The 23,415-nt window shown below is 30.6% G+C and overlaps 1 protein-coding gene across 3 annotated transcripts; it reads right to left on the bottom strand.

The window, feature by feature from the left end:
• Positions 1–5,381: 5,381 nt before the first annotated feature.
• Positions 5,382–16,084, bottom strand: LOC101503034 (twinkle homolog protein, chloroplastic/mitochondrial). Of its 3 annotated transcripts, XM_027337541.2 has the most exons (22): positions 15,769–16,084; positions 15,411–15,532; positions 14,488–14,543; positions 14,350–14,407; positions 14,134–14,244; positions 13,672–13,755; positions 13,009–13,089; positions 11,881–11,946; positions 11,681–11,797; positions 11,480–11,527; positions 11,297–11,382; positions 10,829–10,889; positions 10,173–10,355; positions 9,168–9,299; positions 7,737–7,798; positions 7,326–7,409; positions 6,730–6,861; positions 6,508–6,604; positions 6,285–6,419; positions 6,130–6,197; positions 5,831–5,891; positions 5,382–5,746 (listed from the first exon to the last, which is right to left on the bottom strand). In XM_027337541.2, exons 1-21 carry the CDS (start codon positions 16,037–16,039, stop codon positions 5,852–5,854), a joined length of 2,094 nt encoding a protein of 697 aa, XP_027193342.1. In that variant the 5' UTR covers positions 16,040–16,084; the 3' UTR covers positions 5,382–5,746; positions 5,831–5,851. The 3 variants fall into 3 exon arrangements, with proteins under 3 accessions (XP_027193342.1, XP_004512933.1, XP_073220581.1); XM_004512876.4 differs by having other exon boundaries at positions 5,382–5,891; XM_073364480.1 differs by lacking the exon at positions 13,009–13,089 and having other exon boundaries at positions 5,382–5,891.
• Between the last annotated feature and the right edge of the window lie 7,331 nt (positions 16,085–23,415).

The following is a 23,415-nucleotide window of genomic DNA, read 5'->3' as shown; positions in this document are numbered from 1 at the left end:
ATACAATTTGATATTAGAATAGTATTTCATTCTTATAACGTAAAAATTAAATTGAATTACTATTTGATGATTCAATTACTAATTTTGATTTTTTGATTAAATTAGAGACCAAAATAATTAAAATGATAGTTTACTCATATTTATTTTTGAATTGAAAAAATATAATTTAAATTTAAAAAAAAAATTACACAAATTCTCATACATATTCAATTATATATTTCTATATTTGATTATTAACAAGTGTTTTTGGACATTTGTTAACTATTATTTTACTTTAAAGGAAGAAAAAGTAGATTAATTTTAAATTAAGAATAGGAGAATATGAAAAATCTCATGACAAATATTAGTTTTTATTGATGATGTTTTTCAGAAATAAAAATTCGAAATTATTTTTATTTTTATAAGTGGGTAACAACATGATTCACATGGAATTGACAAAAATAAATAAGAGTTAATGTTAAAACAATATTGAGATCTGCAACGAAGATTAAACCAACAAAATAGAAACAAACAATTGCAGAAGAAAAACGAAAACGCAGAATGTTCAAAAAACCAGAAAAATCAGAAAACCAGAAAACACCAGAAAACGGAGATTGATTATCGTTTTCTGTTTTCTGTAGTTTTGCATAAAACAGTTTTTTATTTCTGCAGTTTTGTACAACCAGTTTTCTCTATCAATGCAAACGAAAATAAAGAAGGATAAAGGAAGAATAACACCAAGAATTTACGTGTTCGACCTCAATTGATGAGACCTACGTCATGGACAAGCAAACAAGATTAATCCACTATGAATGATTGAATGTTACAAGATTAGAGCCTTCTCAAGATTGATCTCCTAATATCTATCACTGTTTATGAACCAACAATACTAGCCTTTCTCTCAATCTTTCTTTTCTCCCTCTAATCTTCTCTCTATGATTTTCTATGAATCATCAATTGCATATGTCTCACTTAGTTTTTCCACTCTTGCTATTACAACAACATCCACATTGCTATTACAACTACAACTATAACTCTGCTCACTTTTTCCACACAGCTGCAACTATATTACAGCTTTATTTATAGAATACAAAATCAAACTAACTAACCACTTATCATAACTAACTTGGCCAAAAGTAGTTATAACAACCACTAAAATTTAACTAACTTTAGTTAGATGATTTGAGGCACACATTCACATTTAAGTTTAAAGACATATTAATATATATTTTATCATAAGTTTTATATTCAAAAGATTGTTATAATTTCAAATAATTATCAAATACCAATCTATTAGATTCAACTTATCTGCTCTAAGTGTAAAATTTATGATACAAGTTGTACTTAATTTGAGGACACTATTTATTTTAACTATCTGCAATATTTATCTTAAGATTTATTATTATTTGGCTATTTGGTGCAAATAATATTTTACCTATTAGATGTCGTTTGAGTGATAACAATTTACTATTGTAAAATATCAAAAGATATACTTCATATCTCATTTGAAATCATTGTAAATAAGTGGGATGTGACGGGGTACGTTAGTCACAATATATAGAGATTGATTGAAAGTGAGAGAGGAATATGGCATTGGCACATGCAGAGGTATACAAAATTTAATATAAATCATTTAAAAATATTTATTATTTTTCATTTTAAATGTGTTATTTGATATAATTTTTAATAAAATAATTAGTTGTATTAATTTTTAAAATAAAATAATTTTTCTTATACATACTCAACGAATACTAAAGTTTTTTTATACTTTAGACTAAAACATGGTCCCGAAATCTTAACTTTTTTTAATTAATCTTATGAATCATGTAAGAGTAAAATGTACGTGTGTTTTAAACATGTCTTTATTGTTGTCGGTTGAAATATGAGAGATGAACAAATAGTGGACCCTAAGCATTCTGTGCACCTTTATATAATATTATAGTAATTTGGTAGTGACATTCAAGATAAACCACATAAGGTGATTCGAAAATCAAACTAAAAATCACTTATATGTAACTTTTTTTTACATAAATGTCTGTATCTTTTTTATCTTAGAAAATTCCAAACTATATTGGTCTAATAATGAAGAGGTTTTGTTACTGTAATCTTCTTATTTTTAAGAGAAATGAGCTTTGATATATTAGGAGATAAGTAAAGTTGAGAAAAAAATTTATTTTAATTATGATTCAAATTAATATTATTTTTAATAATTTATCTTTAATGAAAGTTGATTTGATATTTGAGTCTAATATCTTTGTTAGTATTAAAAATTATGGATAAATCTATAATTAATTATATTCGGTCACATGTATTTAACTAATCATATCCAATTTTAATTAGTTGTGTGTAACTTATCCACAAATTTTCAAATAAAAACTAAAACTTTTTTAATAAAATTATAAGTTGAAACATTATTCTCTTCTGTATACTCATAGAGAAAATTACTACGGATATGACATTGATTCTCAAATTAATAATTTTTTCTTGGTTAGATTTTAATTTATTTAATTGTAAAAATCAATTATTTTTAATGAAAAATGTTAACATATGTTTATAGAATAATTTAACAAAAATTCTTTATAACCATAATAATAATAATGTTTTTTTTTATCTTCTTTTCTTAAAAAAAATTCATTCGTTAATAGCAAAGTCCTCTTCATTTTCTCTTTTAATTTTTTTTCTTTCTATGTTACTATAACTTTGAGGTGTTTTTTAGTATATAAAAATAGTTGAACTAAATATCACATTATTATATTTTATATATTCTTAAAAGTTTGATAATATGAATAATGTGGAGGATCTAACTCTTAATAAACATAGCTTGTCCTTTTCTTAATTAATTTATGACAATGTAAGAGATACTTATTTGACTAATTTGATAAAGTTAATATCATTTCGTATTTATTCCTATTTTGTATATAATACTAAAAACCAAATCAAACACCCTTTTAATTGATAGCTTTAAAATTCCACCAAAGATTCTAATTTACATGACTCGGGATAATGGAGTTCATTAGTCAAATGCACTGTCCTAAATAAAAGTTTGATTTGACTAAAGAGTGTCTCAAATCATTTTTCCACCACTAAGAACATGGGTGGGGGAGCATCACAATTAAACATTTTTCCACGTTCATAAAACTTTTAGATATAAAAAGCATCATAATTTATTAATTCATAACTTCAGTCTTAAGTAAATTAATAAATTTCGATATTATTAGATCGGACGTTTTGTCTCGAATTTGAATTAAATTTTATCTGTTGTGTAAATTAATTATAATAGAATTTATGATATCTTTTAAGACAAAAAAAAATATTTATATTTGTGAAACTTAATTCCAACTGATAAATAAATTTATGATACAATTGACAAATAATTGATTAGTCTTAAACATATAATTCCTTCGGATATAAACATACCTTGAAAAAAAAAATACATATTTAAATATATTAAATATAGAATAATAATATAATCACATATGAGAACTAATTTCTTTATCACCCTCGTTTTTTAAGGATTTGTGTTGAGTCATTAGATTAAATCAGGTCGTGTTCATGTATTTATTATGTCAATTATGTTTAAGAAAAATTTGCCTCATTTTCCAATATAATAAGTAAAAAAAAACCTATTATTGTGAAAAATGAGATGAGTTAATATTTACCATTTGATTAAAATGAACGGTTGAGAATTATTTTTTTATACTACACATTCGTGCTCCACCACACACATACATTATCATTGCTTTGTCATGGTGGACCACACATAACATGCACCACCATTTTATAATTTGTATCTTAGTTCTTTTTATATATATATATAAAAGCTTGTATCTTAGTTCTTAATATTTTTTTTTTAAATTTTCCCTCTTTTTTAGGATTTTTCTCGCATGTGTCTTTTTCCCATTTTCAATGGGAGTTTGTGGTGTGTTGGTACAAGAGGTGAATGTAACTAATGGTGATGAACAAAGTGGGGCATGATAAAGATAGTGAAATGAATGTTTACATCTTTAGTTGCCTATGGAGTAATAAAATATACTTTTAGAAATGATTGATTTTCTTTTTTTGATTTTATAGTACTAATTAAAATTTTGTTTGAACATATATTTTAAATGAAAATGTACAATAAAAATATGAGTGTGTTTTTAAATATTTATTAAATTGAATCCATCTTTCCAATTATTAATAGTAATGTCATGCAAATGTAGCTCAAATGATACAGATTTAAATTTACAATATTTTTTCCCCCTAATATTTAATGTAAGTTTTATCATTTAAAAAGAAAAAAAAAATCACTAGTAATAAATTATTAAAGAGACCACTTGTTTTTACTATTAAGCTATAAGGCAACTCACTACTAAGAAGAATATGATTTGATGGCTTATTAAAAAAAAAAGGGAGAATATGATTTGATGACTTATTAAAATCAAAGAGAGAGAATATGATTTGATGGCTTTTGTAAAAAAAAAACGACAAAGAATATGATTTGATGACAATGCTTTAAATTAAAAAAGAAAAAGAAAAATCACGTCCCTTCAAGAATTTGCTAAAATTACTTTAACCTCTCTTTTTTTAAACTAAAAAAAATAATATTCATTCAATCAAATTAAAAGAATAACAACACAAATATAAATTCATTAAAATAGATAATAGTGACTTTGTAAATAAACTCACAATATCTAAGTTAATAACATAAAACAATACATTGTTTAAGTTTGACAAAATTAAAGTGAGTAAAATACTAATATATTCGAATTTGCAAGGTTGACAACACTAAGATCATTGATTGAATCTAAGTGTGTTAGATCAAAATTAATTTGTCAATCTTAACAAAACAAACATTGTAATAAGATAAAGAAAAAACAAAGATTACACATCAAGACGACGAACAAAAATAAAATAATATTGTATTCAGACGAAGAAATAGCGAAAAATATTGAAAAAATAGATTTATATTAAAATCACTTATTTAAATAAAATAATAGAAATAAGAGTGATATGAAGAAATGATTGCCACTAAAAAAATAACCTAAAATCTAATGACGAAAAAAGATAAAGAAAAAAAATAATTGATATTTCAATTATATATATAGATATAGGATTCTCTTATCATTATCATTAATGTTCGGAAGACATGTTTAAGCAGGAAGATAGGTTTACATGTTGGTTTGATGGCACATATCTTGCCGCTAATCACTCCATGTTTGTTTATGTTCATGTCTTGTTAGGCTATATTGTTAGAAATTGTCTTTTTAAGTTGTTGGAGCCTATCCAAACATTTTTGTTTTGTTTTCAACCTAGTTGTAATCCTCCTTGAATTATTATCCTTTGAATGAATGTTTCCTTTGATGTAAAAACAAAAGTTAAGCAAAATTCAATTCCACAATTTGAATATCACCCATTTCAAGTTAAATAAACCATGACAGTATTTCTTAACATGTAAATATAATCACTTCACTGATAGGTAGTGTCATTAGTAGAATAAACCATCAATAACTGAATATTACACAATAGACCAACAAAAAAGACTAGAGCTCAATAATTTGAGTTTGAGGGATCATTACAAAGAAGAAAAATCCTATATCTATACTATACAAGGATGCAAAATGCATAACTCTGCAAAATTAAATTAAATTGTAACACTAACACCTATAAAAGGACAGCTAAAGGATAGATATAATCAAAGCCAAAATAATAATATTATACAGTCAGATCTCAGATCTCACAATCCATGTCAAGATGTTATTTACCATTCTTGATATCGATCCAGCACCTTCAGCGAAAACACCATAACAGCCATGTTCAGAGATGGTAACTTCGATTCAATGTGTAATTGCTGACCAGTATACAAACCTACCAAAAATTATTTGCGTGACGGCTATCTCTTGCTATCATCATCCACATACTCGCCGGTTACCCTGAGAAAGAAAATTAGTTACTGCGGATTACTTTAAACTAACAAACACGACTAACAAGCTGGATTGTTTCAGAAAGGTAGTGAAGCGCTGAAGGTAATGCGATAGAAGGAAAATTATACTTAATCAGTCAATACACTTGATCAAAGTTTCATCATGACGCATTTATAATGAAACTTTATTCTAGAAAACTATATATGAATACATGAAGCACAATAATCAAGGGCAAGAGTCTTCATACCTGTTATACAACAATACAGCCTCACCTATTGTCCCTGCAACCTTATTCCGTACCTTTCGAATACAAACCTAAAGCAACAAGTCAGTGAAAACATATAATTATTTAATATGATAAAAGATCACCAAAATATAGACAATGATGTTACAACCACTCACCTGCACTTGATCAACAGGCCCAGCCTCAGGATCCCGATTACGGTGAATAACAATTCCATTGTCACACTTATTTATGAAGTGTGCACTTCCGCTTATATCATAAAGATTAGGAGGACTCCCAACCCAATTGTGCAGCTATCAGATGAGAAGCAAGAACATCAAGATAATAATCAATTTAAGAAAGCAAAATAGAAATAAATATCCTAAAGCTGTATCTACCAACCTGCCTGGGATGTGCTACAAACCAAACATGGCATCCATGATGTTGGGCAAAACGTTTGATTAAGGTAAGCATCTGGCTCACATATTCAGTTTCAGTCCTGCAAGGTGTTGCAACAAAAGAATTGAGTAACAATGTTCAGGGTATCCTATCCTATACTAATGGCAGCAGGCATTAGGAAAAATGTTGAGGGTGGCAAAGAATGAGCTCTTTTAAGAGAATTACTGATTTGGAGGTCGCTGATGATCAAGTTCATTATAAGGATCAATTACAAGTCCACGCACCCCGTGTCTTAACACAGCTGCTTTTGCAAGGTCAAGAACCCACTTTACATTTGGAAGAGCATCATCTTCACACCTAGAATTAACAGCCAAGTAGTGCAGCACTAAAAGCATCAGTATAATGTTGACATAGTCAACTTCTAAGCCACGATATCAATTGATTTTGTTGAAAGAAAAGAGAATCAAAAGGCATATGATAGTATATGTGTGTATTGCAGAGTGGAGCTGTGTTATATATATATATATATCACAATCATACAAAGATTACCCTTTTTACTATATCTACAATACATTGTACAATCATCACTTCCCTATTTGCACTATTTCTAACTGATTTCAAGTTTCAACTTCATTTAAAGTTTGTCTACTTACTAATTTAAATAAAGAAATGAGAAAGTGCAGAGAGCTATACATATGTAAAAATGATGATAATACCTGTCAAGCTTAAAATACATATGTAAGATGTGTCTCGGTGCAGTCACAGAAAATGTTAAATATGGTACACCACAACCATCAGTTGAGCTCCGTGTAATGGATTACCTTATGAGATGAAAAGTATCATTTAACCAGCGCTTGCCTTGTTCATATTCCTCCACACTCATCCGTTCAACTTGTTCGGCGTAGCTATATTGGATAAACAAGTGAACTCAGACAATCAAATAATTGTACATAATAACAACCACAACAAAATTCAATTAAAGAACATTGTCAAATACTCCCTGATCTAAGGGTCTTGATACAAGATTATGAATTGGAAAATTGAGGATAGCGACAATTACTAAATCACATAGTAGTTCACCATAACTTAAGTGACTAAAGCTCATTGTATTCCTTGAAGAGATGGGAATAGACATCCAACATTAAAATCTTAGGGACAACAATAAAGTAAAACGTGCAAAAAGTTCTGGAAAAAATTGAGTAATAGTAAAATTCATATAATTCAAATCTTACCGTTCATTAAAGAAAGGCTTCCTCACGTGTTTCTCCAAAAGCTTCCGAGCATGTTCTCTAACCTATAAGGCAGTCAAAATGAATCAGAATAAAAGCACAAAATCCAACATGATATGAGAGGTAATGATTCAAAAATAGTTGCAACCAAATTCATTGTTTGTATAACAATATGGAATAACCAGACACAGTGGACGACTAAGAAACTGATTCATAATTTAACATGGTTCAACCTACAGCAGATGACAGTGAAACAGATCCGTAAAGAATACATGAAGTAGCCACTCAACACTGAAACTGTAATCCAATACAAAACACTCAACACTCCCTGTTGAAGGTTTTTAGTTACAGATCAAACTACGGAATTCACAAGATATATGTGTACATATATGATATATGACAAAACATCCTCCAAAAACAAGCCAAAAGAGCAAATAATTCCTTTTAAAAAATCAGACGGTAGAACTTTTCAGTAGGTTTGCATATTTGAAAAATAAGGAACCCTAAAATTAAATCTCTCCTGCAGACAGTCATTTGAGCTTCAAGTGTGAGTAAAGCACAAGCATGTTTTCCCTTGTATTGATTTTGTTTTGCAGTCAAAGAATGCATGTGGCCTTTGGCACTCTTGATGCAAGAGACTTCGGTTCTATGTTAAGGAACCATTTCAGATAAAAGCTAAGGGAATTAGACGTTTGCATAGAATTATTTTATTTGTATCTTCTAACAGGTCCAATGAACAGATACATTTTCTGGGGCATAGGTGCATTTTGGGGTCATGTCTAGTATTCAGAGTTTGCCTCGATTTTGGTACCAATCTCACTGCCCGCGCCGGAACAATTGTGAACTTGCCTCCAACCATTCTGATGTAACCAACCCCACCAAATGGAAAAGGACATTAGATGTAGCCAACCCACACCATTCCTTTATTATAGTTAGTATGAAGAAGCATATCAGAGACAAATAATTTAAACAAAGCATTTTTGTCCATCCAATGAAAGAGCATAAGCTAAGAAATCAATGGTTTAAAATCAATTCAGCTAACTTACTGCCCGACAAATTTTTTCATCATATGCAATCAAAAGATCACACCTAAGAAACTATGAGTAGAGGGACGCGGTTTATTTACTTGTTACTATATGAGAAAAATATCTCCAATTAAACAAACCATAAAATCACAATAGAAATACAAGAGTACGCACAAACAATCATAATTTAATTTTTAAAAAAACTAAAAAAAAGGAATAATCATGATGATATTCCCTCAAATATCTAAAAATGTTCTACCATTTCAGAATCACCTCAATATATTAATAATACATATATTTCATCAGAGCACAAAAGCCTCGAACATATTTTGTTCCAGTTAGAAGTTGCAAAGACACTTTGTTTGGTGATAAGATAAACTTAAATTTGAAAGTCCAAAAACTATCTAACCTTGTTCTCCATGGAACAAAGTGCAAATTTCCAGCCAGCGATGTGATTAAGATTGCAAAGAAGAGCATCAATCCACTCACTCTTCCCTGAATTGGGAACTCCAGTTACAATGGTCAGTTCTCCTGGTACAACCTGATGAAAGTAATTCAATTAGCACAAAATTAATTTTTCTAGAATACTTTTGTTAAAATTTTAAGTGGGATAATGCTTGGTAATTTTTATTTGTACATGAAATCACTGACATGAAATGGTCAACATATTTAATAACAAGCAATTTGCAAATAATTAACCTTTTTTTATAGATAATTATTCAAGCTATCATGTGAAAAACAGGCAAGGAACTGAAGATTTTTACAATTAAATGCAACGACAATAAATGTGTGTTATGTGGAGTTTTGAGACAAACGCTTTGCCTCATTTATTTACCCATCGAGCAGCTATGACCCACATCTAGAATAAGCTTTATGGCATTTTTGGCAAGACTCATTGTCCTAGTTTGTTGGATCACTGAAGATGTTCACTTCAAAGGGTTTGTATAATGAGAAATGAAACAGTTTTAGTAATGGTTGGGACTTGGGAAGACTATCCAACTACAACTTACAACAATCAAACAAACTCTAACATATTTTTTCATGGAGATAACTCATTAACATCTTATTACATATATAAGGTTTTCCAAATGGAATAGTTAATGTATTTCACAATTAGTATTAGTACAAAATTATATACAAGAGAGAATCTCTCAAGAAAGGAAATAGAAAACTATATCAGCGATAATAATCATATTTATGGCTATAATCAACATGATTTTACCTTTAAATATTAATAATACTAAAGTTAACCAAGTCACATAAATAGATCAGCCTGCATTCATGCTGGTTGCTTATGTTGTTTGGTATATATGTTATATATAATATATCCCTAAGAAACAAAAAATAAACAAATATACAACAAAATCTTCGTATCATAATAAGGAGATGTGGAAATAAAATAAACAGCACGTACATTGTATAACCCATTCAGATTATTCCACCCAGTTGAGAGACCAACTTCATATCCCAAAGTTCGATGATAATATGCATCAATCTCATCAAAGTAGTCTCTGAAGTTAAACAATCCACGTATAGGATATAATTCTGCATTCTCAATCGCTTCCTTCAGTGCATTGGCTCCCAAATACATGAGAACCTGTGAATATATTACAAGGTTGCTACGGTCAAAGAGCTAAATTACATACAAACATCTTCAAATGCCATGCATCAGAAACAAAAATGCATACGCGTAATTCTGGCTCAAGTCTGCATTCCCATGTTTCAAACATCCCTCCTATCTACTAATATAAGCATCCATAATAACAAGCCATGTATTAATGAATAATAAATTTACGGACCATGCATGAAAAATTGAAAACATGAAGCAGGTAAAGAAGAGTAACCAACACAATTCTGTCTGTTACATGCATCTTCATTTTCAGGTGATATTGTACTCTATCACAATTATCGAAATAGGAGCTACCTAAAGTCTAGACGCTAGAGAAAAGTTACATCAGCTTTTTCATTTTTATATTTTGGGGATTTTGAATTTGTGGGGTTGGAGTTGAGAGGAAGGGTGCAGGTAAAGGGGAATTTGAGCAATCATGTTGATGTTGATATGATTCTAACCTCATTTGCATCTTTGCAATCATCAATCTTCCCTTTTTTAGGCCATCTGACACGCCAGCATCTGTAAATAAACAAATGAGAAACGTTACTACTCATTAGAACGATATTATCAACAGAGAATGAAAAAAACGCATAAATGGAGGAATTAATTCCACACATTAATCTTAGAAAAAAAGGGAAAAAATGAATAAACTACATAGAATAGTGGAAACATCCATTCTGTCATATAACCATGAATCCCAAAACAATGAAATCGTCAGTTAATTGAAAGCATAACTACTTGGAAGGTCTCAAATAGATGAATGAATCCCTTCGAAGACAGTTTAGTGGTAAGAGCTTGGTCTAATAAGCTGTCCCGACAAGGTTAAAATCCCTTCGAAGACAGTTGTAAAGCAGTCATTAGTGTCACTTACTAAATAATAGTTTACCCTTCCCCAAACTATTAAAAAAAGATAAAAACATACTAACTTTTCTTTCCCAATGCGGCGTGCAAGCTCTTCTGCCAAGGCTTGACCAGGTGGATCCCCATCAGTGGCAAGGATAATCCGGGATGCCTATAAATATAAACATAGAGAAAGAAAATGAGATAAGTTGATAAAAGCTGTTTTATAGCACATAGAAAAAAAGAGTGGAACAATAACAATTACAGACCTGCTTTAGTTCATCTTTGCAATTCCACAGATACTGATATTTCGTGTCCTAGCTTTACAGAATTACAATTATGACAAGAGCATCAGATTTTAACATTACATAACATATAGTCTAAAAATGTCTAAGTGAAAAATAAGAGCATATTACTGAATATATATATATATATATATATATATCCAGCATGTTGAGCATAAAAAAGACCTGATCCCGAGGTGGAAGCTCTTTTGAAGACACTGATGGAGGTGCGCCGTCAGGAACACTCACACAATTGCGGAAGCCAGCTTCTTCCAGCGCCAGCTTATCCATTTCACCTTCAACCTACAGTACACACAGTCAATATACTAAGAAAAAAAGCAAAACTTCAACTTTTGAATAATTTGTACAGTGGACGGAATGCATACAATGATAACATCACTTTTCCCCACTATGTCATCCAATCCATAAAAGATCTTTTCAGTGTTTGCTTCCTGCAAAAAAAAAAAAAGAATTAGGGGAAAAAATGAAAAATAGTTATACAAACAGAAAAATCATATGAGCATTAAACCAAAAAACTTATAACCGACTCAAAATATCTTCCAACATGATAAAATTGTAAATATAAACTGGGGGAAAGAATAATTGAGTGAAATGAAGACTAAAGGCTCTCATCTCAGTGAAACAATTTGGTTTAATAACATAATATCAAGGAGATCATGAAAGGAAACAATATACATTTGGTGAAATTTGAAGGAGGTACCAAGGAGTTTGTGTTGCTTATTTTTGAGTTATCAAGGATATGTACGGCTGGACTAAAACTAACATGACAATAGTCAATAAATTGTGAACGACTTTCCAATGACTATATGATTACACAGTCAACTGAGCCTTATCTTTTCTTGGATTTAGAGTTTTAGATACACTTCTTGAGCATATCCAATAGCAATTGTCAATATAATGTCCTTGTAAGAGAGTTGACGGAAGGAATAAATATGAAACTACCATCTTAAAATTTGGGCTGGGTTTGACTCAACCCTACAAACTAGCTTGTAAGATGAGGGCAAATACATTTTCAGGCCATATCACATTCAATGTGGGACTTTTCAACACATTGTGAAGAGAATCTTTTGAATCATATGGTTTTCAATCAAGACCTATAAAATGCAAGTTCAGTAAAACACGCTCTAGCTCAACTCTAGAGATAAAATTGGAGACAATGCCATACCACACGCCACAAAGCTTAGATATTTTGAGTATATCATACATAACAGCAAGGAAATAGAGGGAGGAGTAAATTACTGGTTCAAGCTAGGTGAATGGAATGGAGGACTATTTGAAGTGTTGTGATCAGAAGGAACCTTTTACACGCAGGAAAAATTAAAACAATGCTTCATGGTTCTAAATGTTGGACAATGAAAAGCCAACAAGAGCATGAGCTACATGTGGCAAAGCTGATAATTTAATGGATAATAGATTACGGTAATTAAATCTCACGTATTAACTTTAATACTCAACACAGTTCAATTATGTACAGCATCAGCAATTGTTTATACCTGCCAAAATTTCTTGTTGATGTCTCGGTACTTGCAACTAATAAGCGCTCCATTACGACGATATGTGAATGCAATAACAATCTATCAAATAATTTTTGTGAAATCAATTAATAACACAGGTGAGTCATTCGTGAAGTAAAAGACTGAGTATAAGAAATAAGATACTATCTACATTAAGAAAATAAAAATTGACATAAAACCCTTGTGTAAGGTTAAATTTTCAGTGTATCGTCTTAAATAGAAATCAAGGGAAATTAATGCTGGATTGAACAACAAAACTCATATTTTCAAGTGAATATTAAATGTAGAGTTCTTATTTTTATTAAAAATGGCTTTTTTATCAGCTGTAGAAGGTGCTGAAACTAATATCAGCCGTCTTACCAAATTTAAAATCATTATGTGTATGTTTTTACGGAAAAAAAAAACCGCGAATGTTTGCTGTTTGATCTCTCGTTCAACAAAAGAAACCAAGTAATCAAAATAAGGAATATAGAGGAACTAATAAAGCATGAAAGATACATGTTCACGTTAAGAATATTATATTCTTAATTTTATCATCATCAGAAGAAGTATATGTACAAATTGTACCTGGTTCACTGACTGGATATTGTTATATTAAAAGGTAATTTCCTATGTAAATCAAATTTTAGTAGTTAAGTGCACCTGATCATCATATTTTCTCTGCTTGACACCATTTCTCTGCAGAGTCTCGTTTGAAATCAAGCGCTCGGCAAAATATGCGACCAGCTGAAATAGCGCAAACAAAGTTGTATTCACTACATTGCTTGGAAATGAACAAATAAATTATCAAATTTACTACAAATAAAATTGAAACTCTATATGGTGAAAGTTACTCGATAATGGAACATTAGTAAACTATTAATAAGCATGCACAAAAGCAATTATCATGGGAAGAAAGTATAGTTTGACCAAGGAAAAATATCATAAAAATGCCAAAGGGTCAGTTGTTCATGAAATCGAATATTTCAGGACTCATGCATTCAGTTGTGTGAAATAAGAAATTGAACAATGGATGACGGATTTTACACATAAGAACAATAGCAGAGCACATCCATAGTTCAGAAATAAAGCAAGGGCGAAATTAGGTAAGGTAAAATTTATTACCTCATTACATAGGGGTTCTAGTTGCAAGTCCTCCTCCTTAATTTCTCTTTTTTTCTTAACCGGGACTACTTGATTCATTGTCGTAGAATGTGAACTGCTACCAGCAAAGGCCTACATCAGAAGGATGAAAATTGAACAGACTAACACCGACACATCCCATTGTATTAAGCAATAAGCAGGCCATGCAAAATTGTTTTAAAAAGCAAAATATCAAACCTGGGTGCTGCCTTTCCAACCACACTTTGCACGAAAACACACCCATACAGCGGACCCCCTAAACCTCAAATTTTCAGTTACTAAAAAAAAGTGGAATCAAGCGATAGATAAGTCAATGAAAAAGAGAGAAGTAAATACCCGTCTGGTGCAACGTAAATAGATAAGCTCTTTTCTCCTGCGTCGCCGCCTTGGCACTAAAAATAATTATATTAAAAGGGACATACATGACTGAACACAAAAAACATGTTGGAATGCATTGCAGTGTATGAAATGGGAACTATGCAACAAGAATGAACTATTCTCATTGTGTAGTCCTACTAGCCCAAAATGAAATGGAGATCGAAAAATAAAAGGAAGAAAAAAAAAACCACACAACACCAATCTTTGATACATTGGTTTGAATTTTGAAATAAAAATAATAAACACTCGTCAAATGGAAACTTCAAGAACTGCCAGTTTGACAGCATAATTCACTCCCTCAATTTAAAGTAAAGTTTCCACAACAAGTACAAACAAACTACCTCAAGTCAAATTTTTCAAATTAAATCTATTCCATAACATTTTTCTTATCAATCTTCATTAAACTAAAAAAAATCACACAACTTCAAACTTGAAACATGACCATTGACAAAGACACAATCTTTTGTTTTTTATATATCAACGAATAAAATAAAAAATACTATAATTGAGCTGTAAAAGAGGGAGGGCAAGTCAAAATTTCAGACCAAAGCTTCTTAAGTTAGGGGTCTTTCCCCAGCAATCTAAACAGACAAATTTATTAGCTATGGCACTGAGTTTAATAGAATTACAGAACCAGTGTTGTCAAACAGCCACAATGGTAGCACTATAGCATTGCGGAAATTTAACAAATCGCAATTGCTCTACAATAAGCTATAGCATAGTGGAATTTGAACAAACCACTATTTTCCGCAATCTGGAAAGAAAAAAAAATAAGACTACCCTTTGACATTTCTATTCTTAAAACATATAACATTTCAAAAAGCATTCAACTTTACATAAAACTGCAAAAAATAGAAACATTGCAAAATAGAAAAAAAAACCTCAGGACAAAGCAAGTGATTGTATTGGCCAGGAACACAAATTTCAGTATCAATTCCAACAACTTCCAACTTCTTCTTCAAAACACCAAACTGCATCTCCAACTTGTTCTCCTCCAAATACACTTTCCAAAATCAAACAAAAAAAAAACAGTCAAACAAAAATACAGTAGCATAGTAAACATTCTACAAAACACTGATACAGGACTATAGACTAGCAATGACACATTAACACCGGTAATAATTTAAAACACTAAATTAACTGAACATAATCAATGTGTATGTGTCAAATAACAATATACGTCTTTGATCAGAAATGTTTATAGAGTAAAAATTTAACAGAAAAATGGGAAAAATTTACCTGGCTTAGGAACCTTAGCTTGAGAAGCACCATGGTAGCCGTTGGTTTTAAGAGGCAAAGGAGGGTATTTAGAATTGCGTTTTTTGGAACAGAAAACGGTAAAAATGGTTCTTTTAGGTTGAAAACGGTGCGTAAGAAAAGAGAGGGGTTTTTTTAGGTTTGAAAAGGGAGTGGAATTGGAGAGGGTTTGAGTGTTCATGGAAAAGAAAGGAACTATTAGAGCGTGATGATAACGAAAACGCATGTTCTGTGAAACGAAGATTGAACTCATTACTGTAATGAATAGGGCTCCATGAAAGGGTGTGAGAGTTGAAATGAAAAGGGAAAAGAAAGGGTTTAAGAATGAGACAAAATATTTCGGTGTTTGTTTTAAGAGAAACTCGCGCGAGAGAAATAGGAGTGAAAGACTTGGATATGAGAAATTGAAGATTTCTCTCGTTTGGAGGAATTTTAAACCCTTCTTAGTTTTTAATTGTTTCAAAACATTTAATTTTGTGTCAACAAAAATAAAATAGAGCATGTGATGTCACTATAATTTTTTACGAACACAAAATTTAGGTGTATTTTCTTAGATATTTTTTATATGGTTTTTAATTTTTTTTATTAAATTCATAATATTTTTAAAGTTTATTATGATTAGAAATGTGTGTTTTATGTTGAGAATTATAGGAAAAGCACCTAATGTGTTTTATATTTTTATGTTACAGTTATTTAAAATAATAATAATTTATGTGTTTGTGTGATAGTAAGATACATCATTATTGAAAAAAAATAGTTCATGTGTTTATGTGATATGAGACGAATTGTTATTGAATTACAATTATTAATACACTTATGTTAAATTTATATAAAAAAATGGTTCTGAAAAGATGTGTTTTATATTAAGAATTATGGAGAAAAAAAAAAACACTTGATGTGTTTTTTTTAAAGAATGGTGGACAGAACAGAACAAGTCAACTAAAGGTATGTAATTGAAAATCGCTATACACCTTTTAGGTGATGAACCAACAGATTGACTGGTTGGTTCGCCAAGTAATTCTAAATAATATAACTAATGATTCTACCAACATATATAAATTATTGTTCAAACATTTAAGATTCATCATCTAAAAATTTAAAATCAGATATCAAGACAAACCAAAATAAAAAAATTGTACGAGTTCACTAATTGAGAAACAATTAGAAACATGAAGCTAAAAACATGAAACTTTTTGATAAAATTATATGATTTTCTTCTATATATATTATACGGGTCAAATATAGAAGAAAAAAAATCAAGAATTTGGCTATGATTTATATAAACAAAAATTAATTTTTTTATTGTTATTTTAGTTCGATAGACCAACCTACTATGTCCCATTTTTTAAGTTGATTAGGTCGAATGAATCAACTAGTATTTGTTGAGACAAAATCTCAATTTAATGTTTTGATGAAAACAAACAAAAAGTTAATTAAGAATTTTAATTATGATTCTAAGTGTTTTGATATTTAACATGTGTTTTTTAGTATGTTAAAACAAGATAGGTATCAAACATCACAAATCAGATCAAAGAAAGCAGTTCTGGAAAACGCAGATTGATCTTGAAGCAGTTCTGGAAAACGCAGATTGATCTTGAAGCAGTTCTGAAAAACGAAGATCAATCCTGGAAACAATATTCATCTTATACTCTCATATAGAATCAACAAAAGATCAATCCAAGTCACATTTGTTCCAGATTTTGAAGAATCAAAGACATGCTTCAATAAAGGCATATTACAAAGATCATTCTTCTTGAAAAGCAAATGCAAGTACAAGACTACAAGTAGCAAAGTACACTACTGATTTGAACTATTCTAAAGCCTGCACACGTAACAGAAAAGCATGTACTCAAGGCTGACATACTGACACAAATCACAGAAGTACAAAGCTAGTTCATCACAAACCAGAAGATCAATCTTGGATCGATCTTCTGATGCAGCTCATCAATCTTGCTTTTGGCAGAACTTATCCAACAACTCTTTTATGACAGCTGGTCCCTTTCCAACGGACACATGAGCTGTCCTAAGCCTTCTTGGAGTTTATAAATGCAGCTGCAAGTTGAAGAACAAAACACAACAATCAGCACCAAGCAAAAGATCAATATTTTCTATCATACTCAAGTGTCTCAAAATTGTTCTTATAGTTTGTTGTTTTGTTTTAATCTTTGTGTTGTAATCATTTACAACTGAGGTCTATTTACAGAATATATTTCTCAAACAAGAGTTGAGTAAATATCAAGATTCTAAATAGTCTCAAATCCATCACTTTGTAACTGAAGGTTGTGTTGTCAAATCTTGAGTAAATTGCAAAAATCCTTTCATGTTTTGAAAGGTAACTTGTTAAAGCCTTTCCAAAACAGTAAGGTAGAACTGAAGAAATCCTTTATAGGTAGAAGGGTAGGAATTGTGTAAAGATCAAGATTGATCCATGAAAACCAAGAACGATCTTGGTTTGAACACTTAGTGAAAAATCTCACGGTTGTAAGGACTGGACGTAACCCGGATTGGGTGAACCAGGATATATCCTTGTGTGATCTCTCTATCTCTATTTATTTTATGCTTTACAATCAGATTTTATATTGATAAAATTGATATTGTTGTTTCAACAAAACCAAGATCGATCTTCAATTGATTTTGAGATCTTATTTTTTTTACCTTCAATTGGCATCAGAGCTCGGTCTCAAAAGTTCAACACCTAACAAGTGTTAGAGAAAAGATCTAGAAAAATGTCAAAAGATATGTACATTGTTGAAGGAGGGTCATCATATAGACCACCTTACTTTGGTGGCATAGACTACTATTTCTGGAAAAGAAAAATGCAGTTGTTTCTGAAATCTCAAGATACAGGAATGTGGCGCATCATTACAGATGGAGATTTCGTACCAAGAGTCGACCAAAATGATTCAACCTCTGCTGAAAAGAAAGAAGCAGATTGGACAACAGAAGAAAAATCTAAGGTACTCCTAAACTCTAAAGCTCATTTATTCTTATCGTGCGCTTTGAGCAGAGAAGAATGCGAAAGAGTTGATGAATGCAAAACTGCTAAAGAAGTATGGGACACATTACAAACTCATCACGAAGGAACAAGCCATGTAAAAGAAACAAGGATTGATATAGGCATAAGAAAGTTTGAACTCTTTGAAATGAATGAAGGAGAAACCATTGATGAGATGTACTCAAGATTCACAACCATTGTAAATGAAATGCGCTCTTTAGGGAAAGCATACTCAGTACAAGACAGAGCATGAGATATCTTCCAATAATATGGAGACCAATGGTGACAGCCATAAGTCAGGCCAAGAATCTTGACGTACTCGGACTGGAGGAACTAATTGGAACATTACGAGCACATGAAGTGCTGCTACAAGAAGACAAACCAATCAAAAAGGTCAAAACAATAGCTTTGAAAGCATCTCAAGAAAGTACACCAGTACAAACAGATGAGGACTCAGAAGAAATCGAACAAGAAGATGTTGATAAAGAGATAGTTCGTCTTACAAGAAAGATACAAAGAATGTTGATAAGAAGGGATCAAATCAAAAAGGGATTTCTAGATAAAAAGGAATTCAAAACTGAAATAGATAAAAGCAAAATCATTTGTTTTGGCTGCAACAAACAAGGACATTACAAAACTGAATGTCCATTAAACAAAAAGGTGCCAAAGAAATTTCCTTTCAAAAAGAAGTCAATGATGGCAACCTGGGATGAATCTGATGAATCAGAAACAGAGAAACCTGAAAAAGCCAATCTGTGTTTAATGGCAGATATTGAAGAAACAGAGGTAAATTCTGAACCATGTCTTATATGCAAACAAATGGAAATCGAATTTGATAATTTATTAAATGATTCAAACTTTCTCATTCAAAAATGTAGTTCTTTTAAAGAAAGATTTCACAAAGAAAAAGAAGAGAAAGAGAAAATTCAGGCTATGAATGATAAACTTAAAGAGATCATTCAAAATCTGAAAGAATCTCAGCTCAAAAATCTTGAATTTGAAAAACCAGAAAACCAAGATCAATCTTCACCTCAAACGAAGAACGATCTTCTCAAGGCTGAAGTTGAAACTCTTAAAAATGATTTGAAAAATTTTATTAAGGCAACTGAGACATTTCAGAAAATCATGGGATCTCAAGTAGGGATTTTTGATAAAGCTGGGCTCGGTTTTGACAAAACTCAAAAAACCAAAATGTATGAAACTTTCTTTGTTCCTGAACTAAGAGAAGAAAAATGCAAAATCAAATGCTCATATTGTGACAAAATTGGACATTTAGAATTTGCATGTTACTTTAAAAAAAGGGATAACAAAAACAAGAATAGGAGAATCTTCAAAAGGGAAGAACATTTGACAGTAAAAACAGATTTTTCTGAAAAACTGAAAAAGCAAGAACGATCTTCAGATCGATCTGGAGGCTTATCAGAAACAACTAATGCCCAGTTTTTTAAACCAGTTTCAAAAAGAGATTCTTCTCAGTCTAAGATTGATCATTCTGAGAAATCATTTAACAATATGAAACCAGATTTCAAGGCTAACTCCCAAGGACCCAAACAAATATGGGTACCAAAATCATTACAAACTTGTGATGTAGGAACATCATCCAACAATCAAGAAAGAACATTGATACATGACCAAGGCATTCTCAATACACATGAATGGAAAAGTATGATGCCTCATCTCATTACAAAAATTTGGAGTGTCTATAACCCTTGGAAACATTAACAAATCAAAGGTACATGTATCATCTTATTTCGCTTCCATGTATGCGCTTATTATCATGTTCAAAATTAAAATGTTGTCTCTTGTAAAAGATAACAAAGAGCATAATGGCATTTTCCTTGTATTCTGATTTTTTTTAAGGGGGATATTAATTCTTTAAAATTCAGGGGGAGTTTTTCATCTAAAAACTGGAGTCTACTCATTGTTTTCAATGTGTAGTATACATTTCCTTTGTAAAATCCAAACCTTTTTGTGTTGACAAAGGGGGAGAATTATTTTAGATTTTATGTTTAGATTTTATGTTGGTTCAAAAATCTGAAGCATATTCTGAGGGGGAGCTTTTAAAGCTCTCTATGATTAAAATTAGAATCAAAATTAAAATCTAAATTAACATGTTTGTCATCATCAAAAAGGGGGAGATTGTTGAGACAAAATCTCAATTTAATGTTTTGATGAAAACAAACAAAAAGTTAATTAAGAATTCTAATTATGATTCTAAGTGTTTTGATATTTAACATGTGCATTTGAGTGTGTTAAAACAAGATAGGAATCAAACATCACAAATCAGATCAAAGAAAGCAGTTCTGGAAAACGCAGATTGATCTTGAAGCAGTTCTGGAAAACGAAGATCGATCTTGACTTATTGATGAAAAATGAAGAACGATCTTCGTTTATAGCAGAAACAAGGATAATTTGTTTCCTTGAAAAAAATCAATCCTGGAAACAATATTCATCCTATACTCTCATATAGAATCAACAAAAGATCAATCCAAGTCACATTTGTTCCAGATTTTGAAAAATCAAAGACATGCTTCAATAAAGGCATATTACAAAGATCATTCTTCTTGAAAAGCAAATGCAAGTACAAGGCTACAAGTAGCAAAGTACACTACTAATTTGAACTATTCTAAAGCCTGCACACGTAACAGAAAAGCATGTACTCAAGGCTGACATACTGACACAAATCACAGAAGTACAAGGCTAGTTCATCACAAACCAGAAGATCAATCTTGGATCGATCTTCTGATGCAGCTCATCAATCTTGCTTTTGGCAGAACTTATCCAACAACTCTTTTATGACAGCTGGTCCCTTTCCAACGGACACATGAGCTGTCCTAAGCCTTCTTGGAGTCTATAAATGCAGCTGCAAGTTGAAGAACAAAACACAACAATCAGCACCAAGCAAAAGATCAATATTTTCTATCATACTCAAGTGTCTCAAAATCGTTCTTATAGTTTGCTGTTTTGTTTTAATCTTTGTGTTGTAATCATTTACAACTGAGGTCTATTTACAGAATATATTTCTCAAACAAGAGTTGAGTAAATATCAAGATTCTAAATAGTCTCAAATCCATCACTTTGTAACTCAAGGTTGTTTTGTCAAATCTTGAGTAAATTGCAAAAATCCTTTCATGTTTTGAAAGGTAACTTGTTAAAGCCTTTCCAAAACAGTAAGGTAGAACTGAAGAAATCCTTTCTAGGTAGAAGGGTAGGAATTGTGTAAAGATCAAGATTGATCCATGAAAACCAAGAACGATCTTGGTTTGAACACTTAGTGAAAAATCTCACGGTTGTAAGGACTGGACGTAACCCGGATTGGGTGAACCATGATATATCCTTGTGTGATCTCTCTATCTCTATCTCTATTTATTTTATGCTTTACAATCAGATTTTATATTGATAAAATTGATATTGTTGTTTCAACAAAACCAAGATCGATCTTCATCACTGCCAAGATCAATCTTGGATTGAGATCTTATTTTTTTTACCTTCAGTATTGGCGAGTCCATGCCAACTCGCTTTAACAAAAAAAAGATGGAATAAATTAGTCACTCCAACGAACCCAGTTTTTTTACATCAAAATTCTATAAGCAAACTATATTTAGTTTTAGGGTTTAGGGATCCTAACATATCTAGTCAAATAGTTGAGCGATTTATATTAAAAAAGAAATTATTAGTCATTACAAATTTAATATAATAGATAAATTTGGCTCTTTAAAATATTACTGACCTCTATTTTTTTAAATATTTATTGCCGTTTTACTTTCTTTATTGCGGTTTTAATTTACATATCATATAAGTAAATATTATTATAATTTTTTTTGCTCAATGATTAAATTTAATATATTAATTTTAAAGATATCTTTTACTTTTTTTTATATATCTGACTTCCTCAAAGAAATTAGACTAATTTCACCATTGATAGCAAGAGGAAGAAACATAAAATGGTTGATGTTGTGTTGGAAGTGTTGACGCACAACTAAAGAGAGTATATTTGATAAAGTGGGTAAAAAATTTGTTTGGAGAGTGAAAATGCCTACAAAGGAAATTAATAAAGAAAAAAATAAGATAGTTAAATGTTTAAAAGTGAATGAGTGTGAGTGAATGAAATAAGTGTAAGTTAATGAACCTAGTAAGATATATAATTAAGTTGATTTGGTAGTTAAAGTGATAAAGGTGGTTTCAGATTCAATATTTATCCCCCACCAAATACTAACAAATTAACATATTAGTATTAACTATTAAAAAAAAGTGGACCCAGTAAGATATAGAGCAAAAAAAATATAAAATTATTGGTATTAAAATAAATGTTGGACTAATAAGCTATATAATAGTGGTGGATATAAAAGTGCGAAAATTCTTATGAAGATTTAAACCCTAATAAGTTTCAAGTGCATCATTGGTCTCTTACTAACTAGTGTCTTAAGAGATATTAATAAAAGTCCACATTTTTTTTTGTAATAGTCAATTTCAATTACTAATTTGAGATTAAATGATATGTTAAAAATCAGTAAATTGTTTATAAACAATGTGTCATATTAACAAGTGCCTTTAAACATAAAATAAAAAAATAAAAATAAAAACTGCGATTTCAGTGGGAGTATATGGTTTGTTGGTATAATACAAGAAGTGAA

The sequence above is a fragment of the Cicer arietinum genome, chromosome 8 (assembly GCF_000331145.2).
Source record: "Cicer arietinum cultivar CDC Frontier isolate Library 1 chromosome 8, Cicar.CDCFrontier_v2.0, whole genome shotgun sequence".
NCBI classification, from domain to species: Eukaryota; Viridiplantae; Streptophyta; class Magnoliopsida; order Fabales; family Fabaceae; genus Cicer; species Cicer arietinum.
Note: the sequence above shows the minus strand (reverse complement) of the source record. Positions and strands in the feature narration are given on the sequence as shown.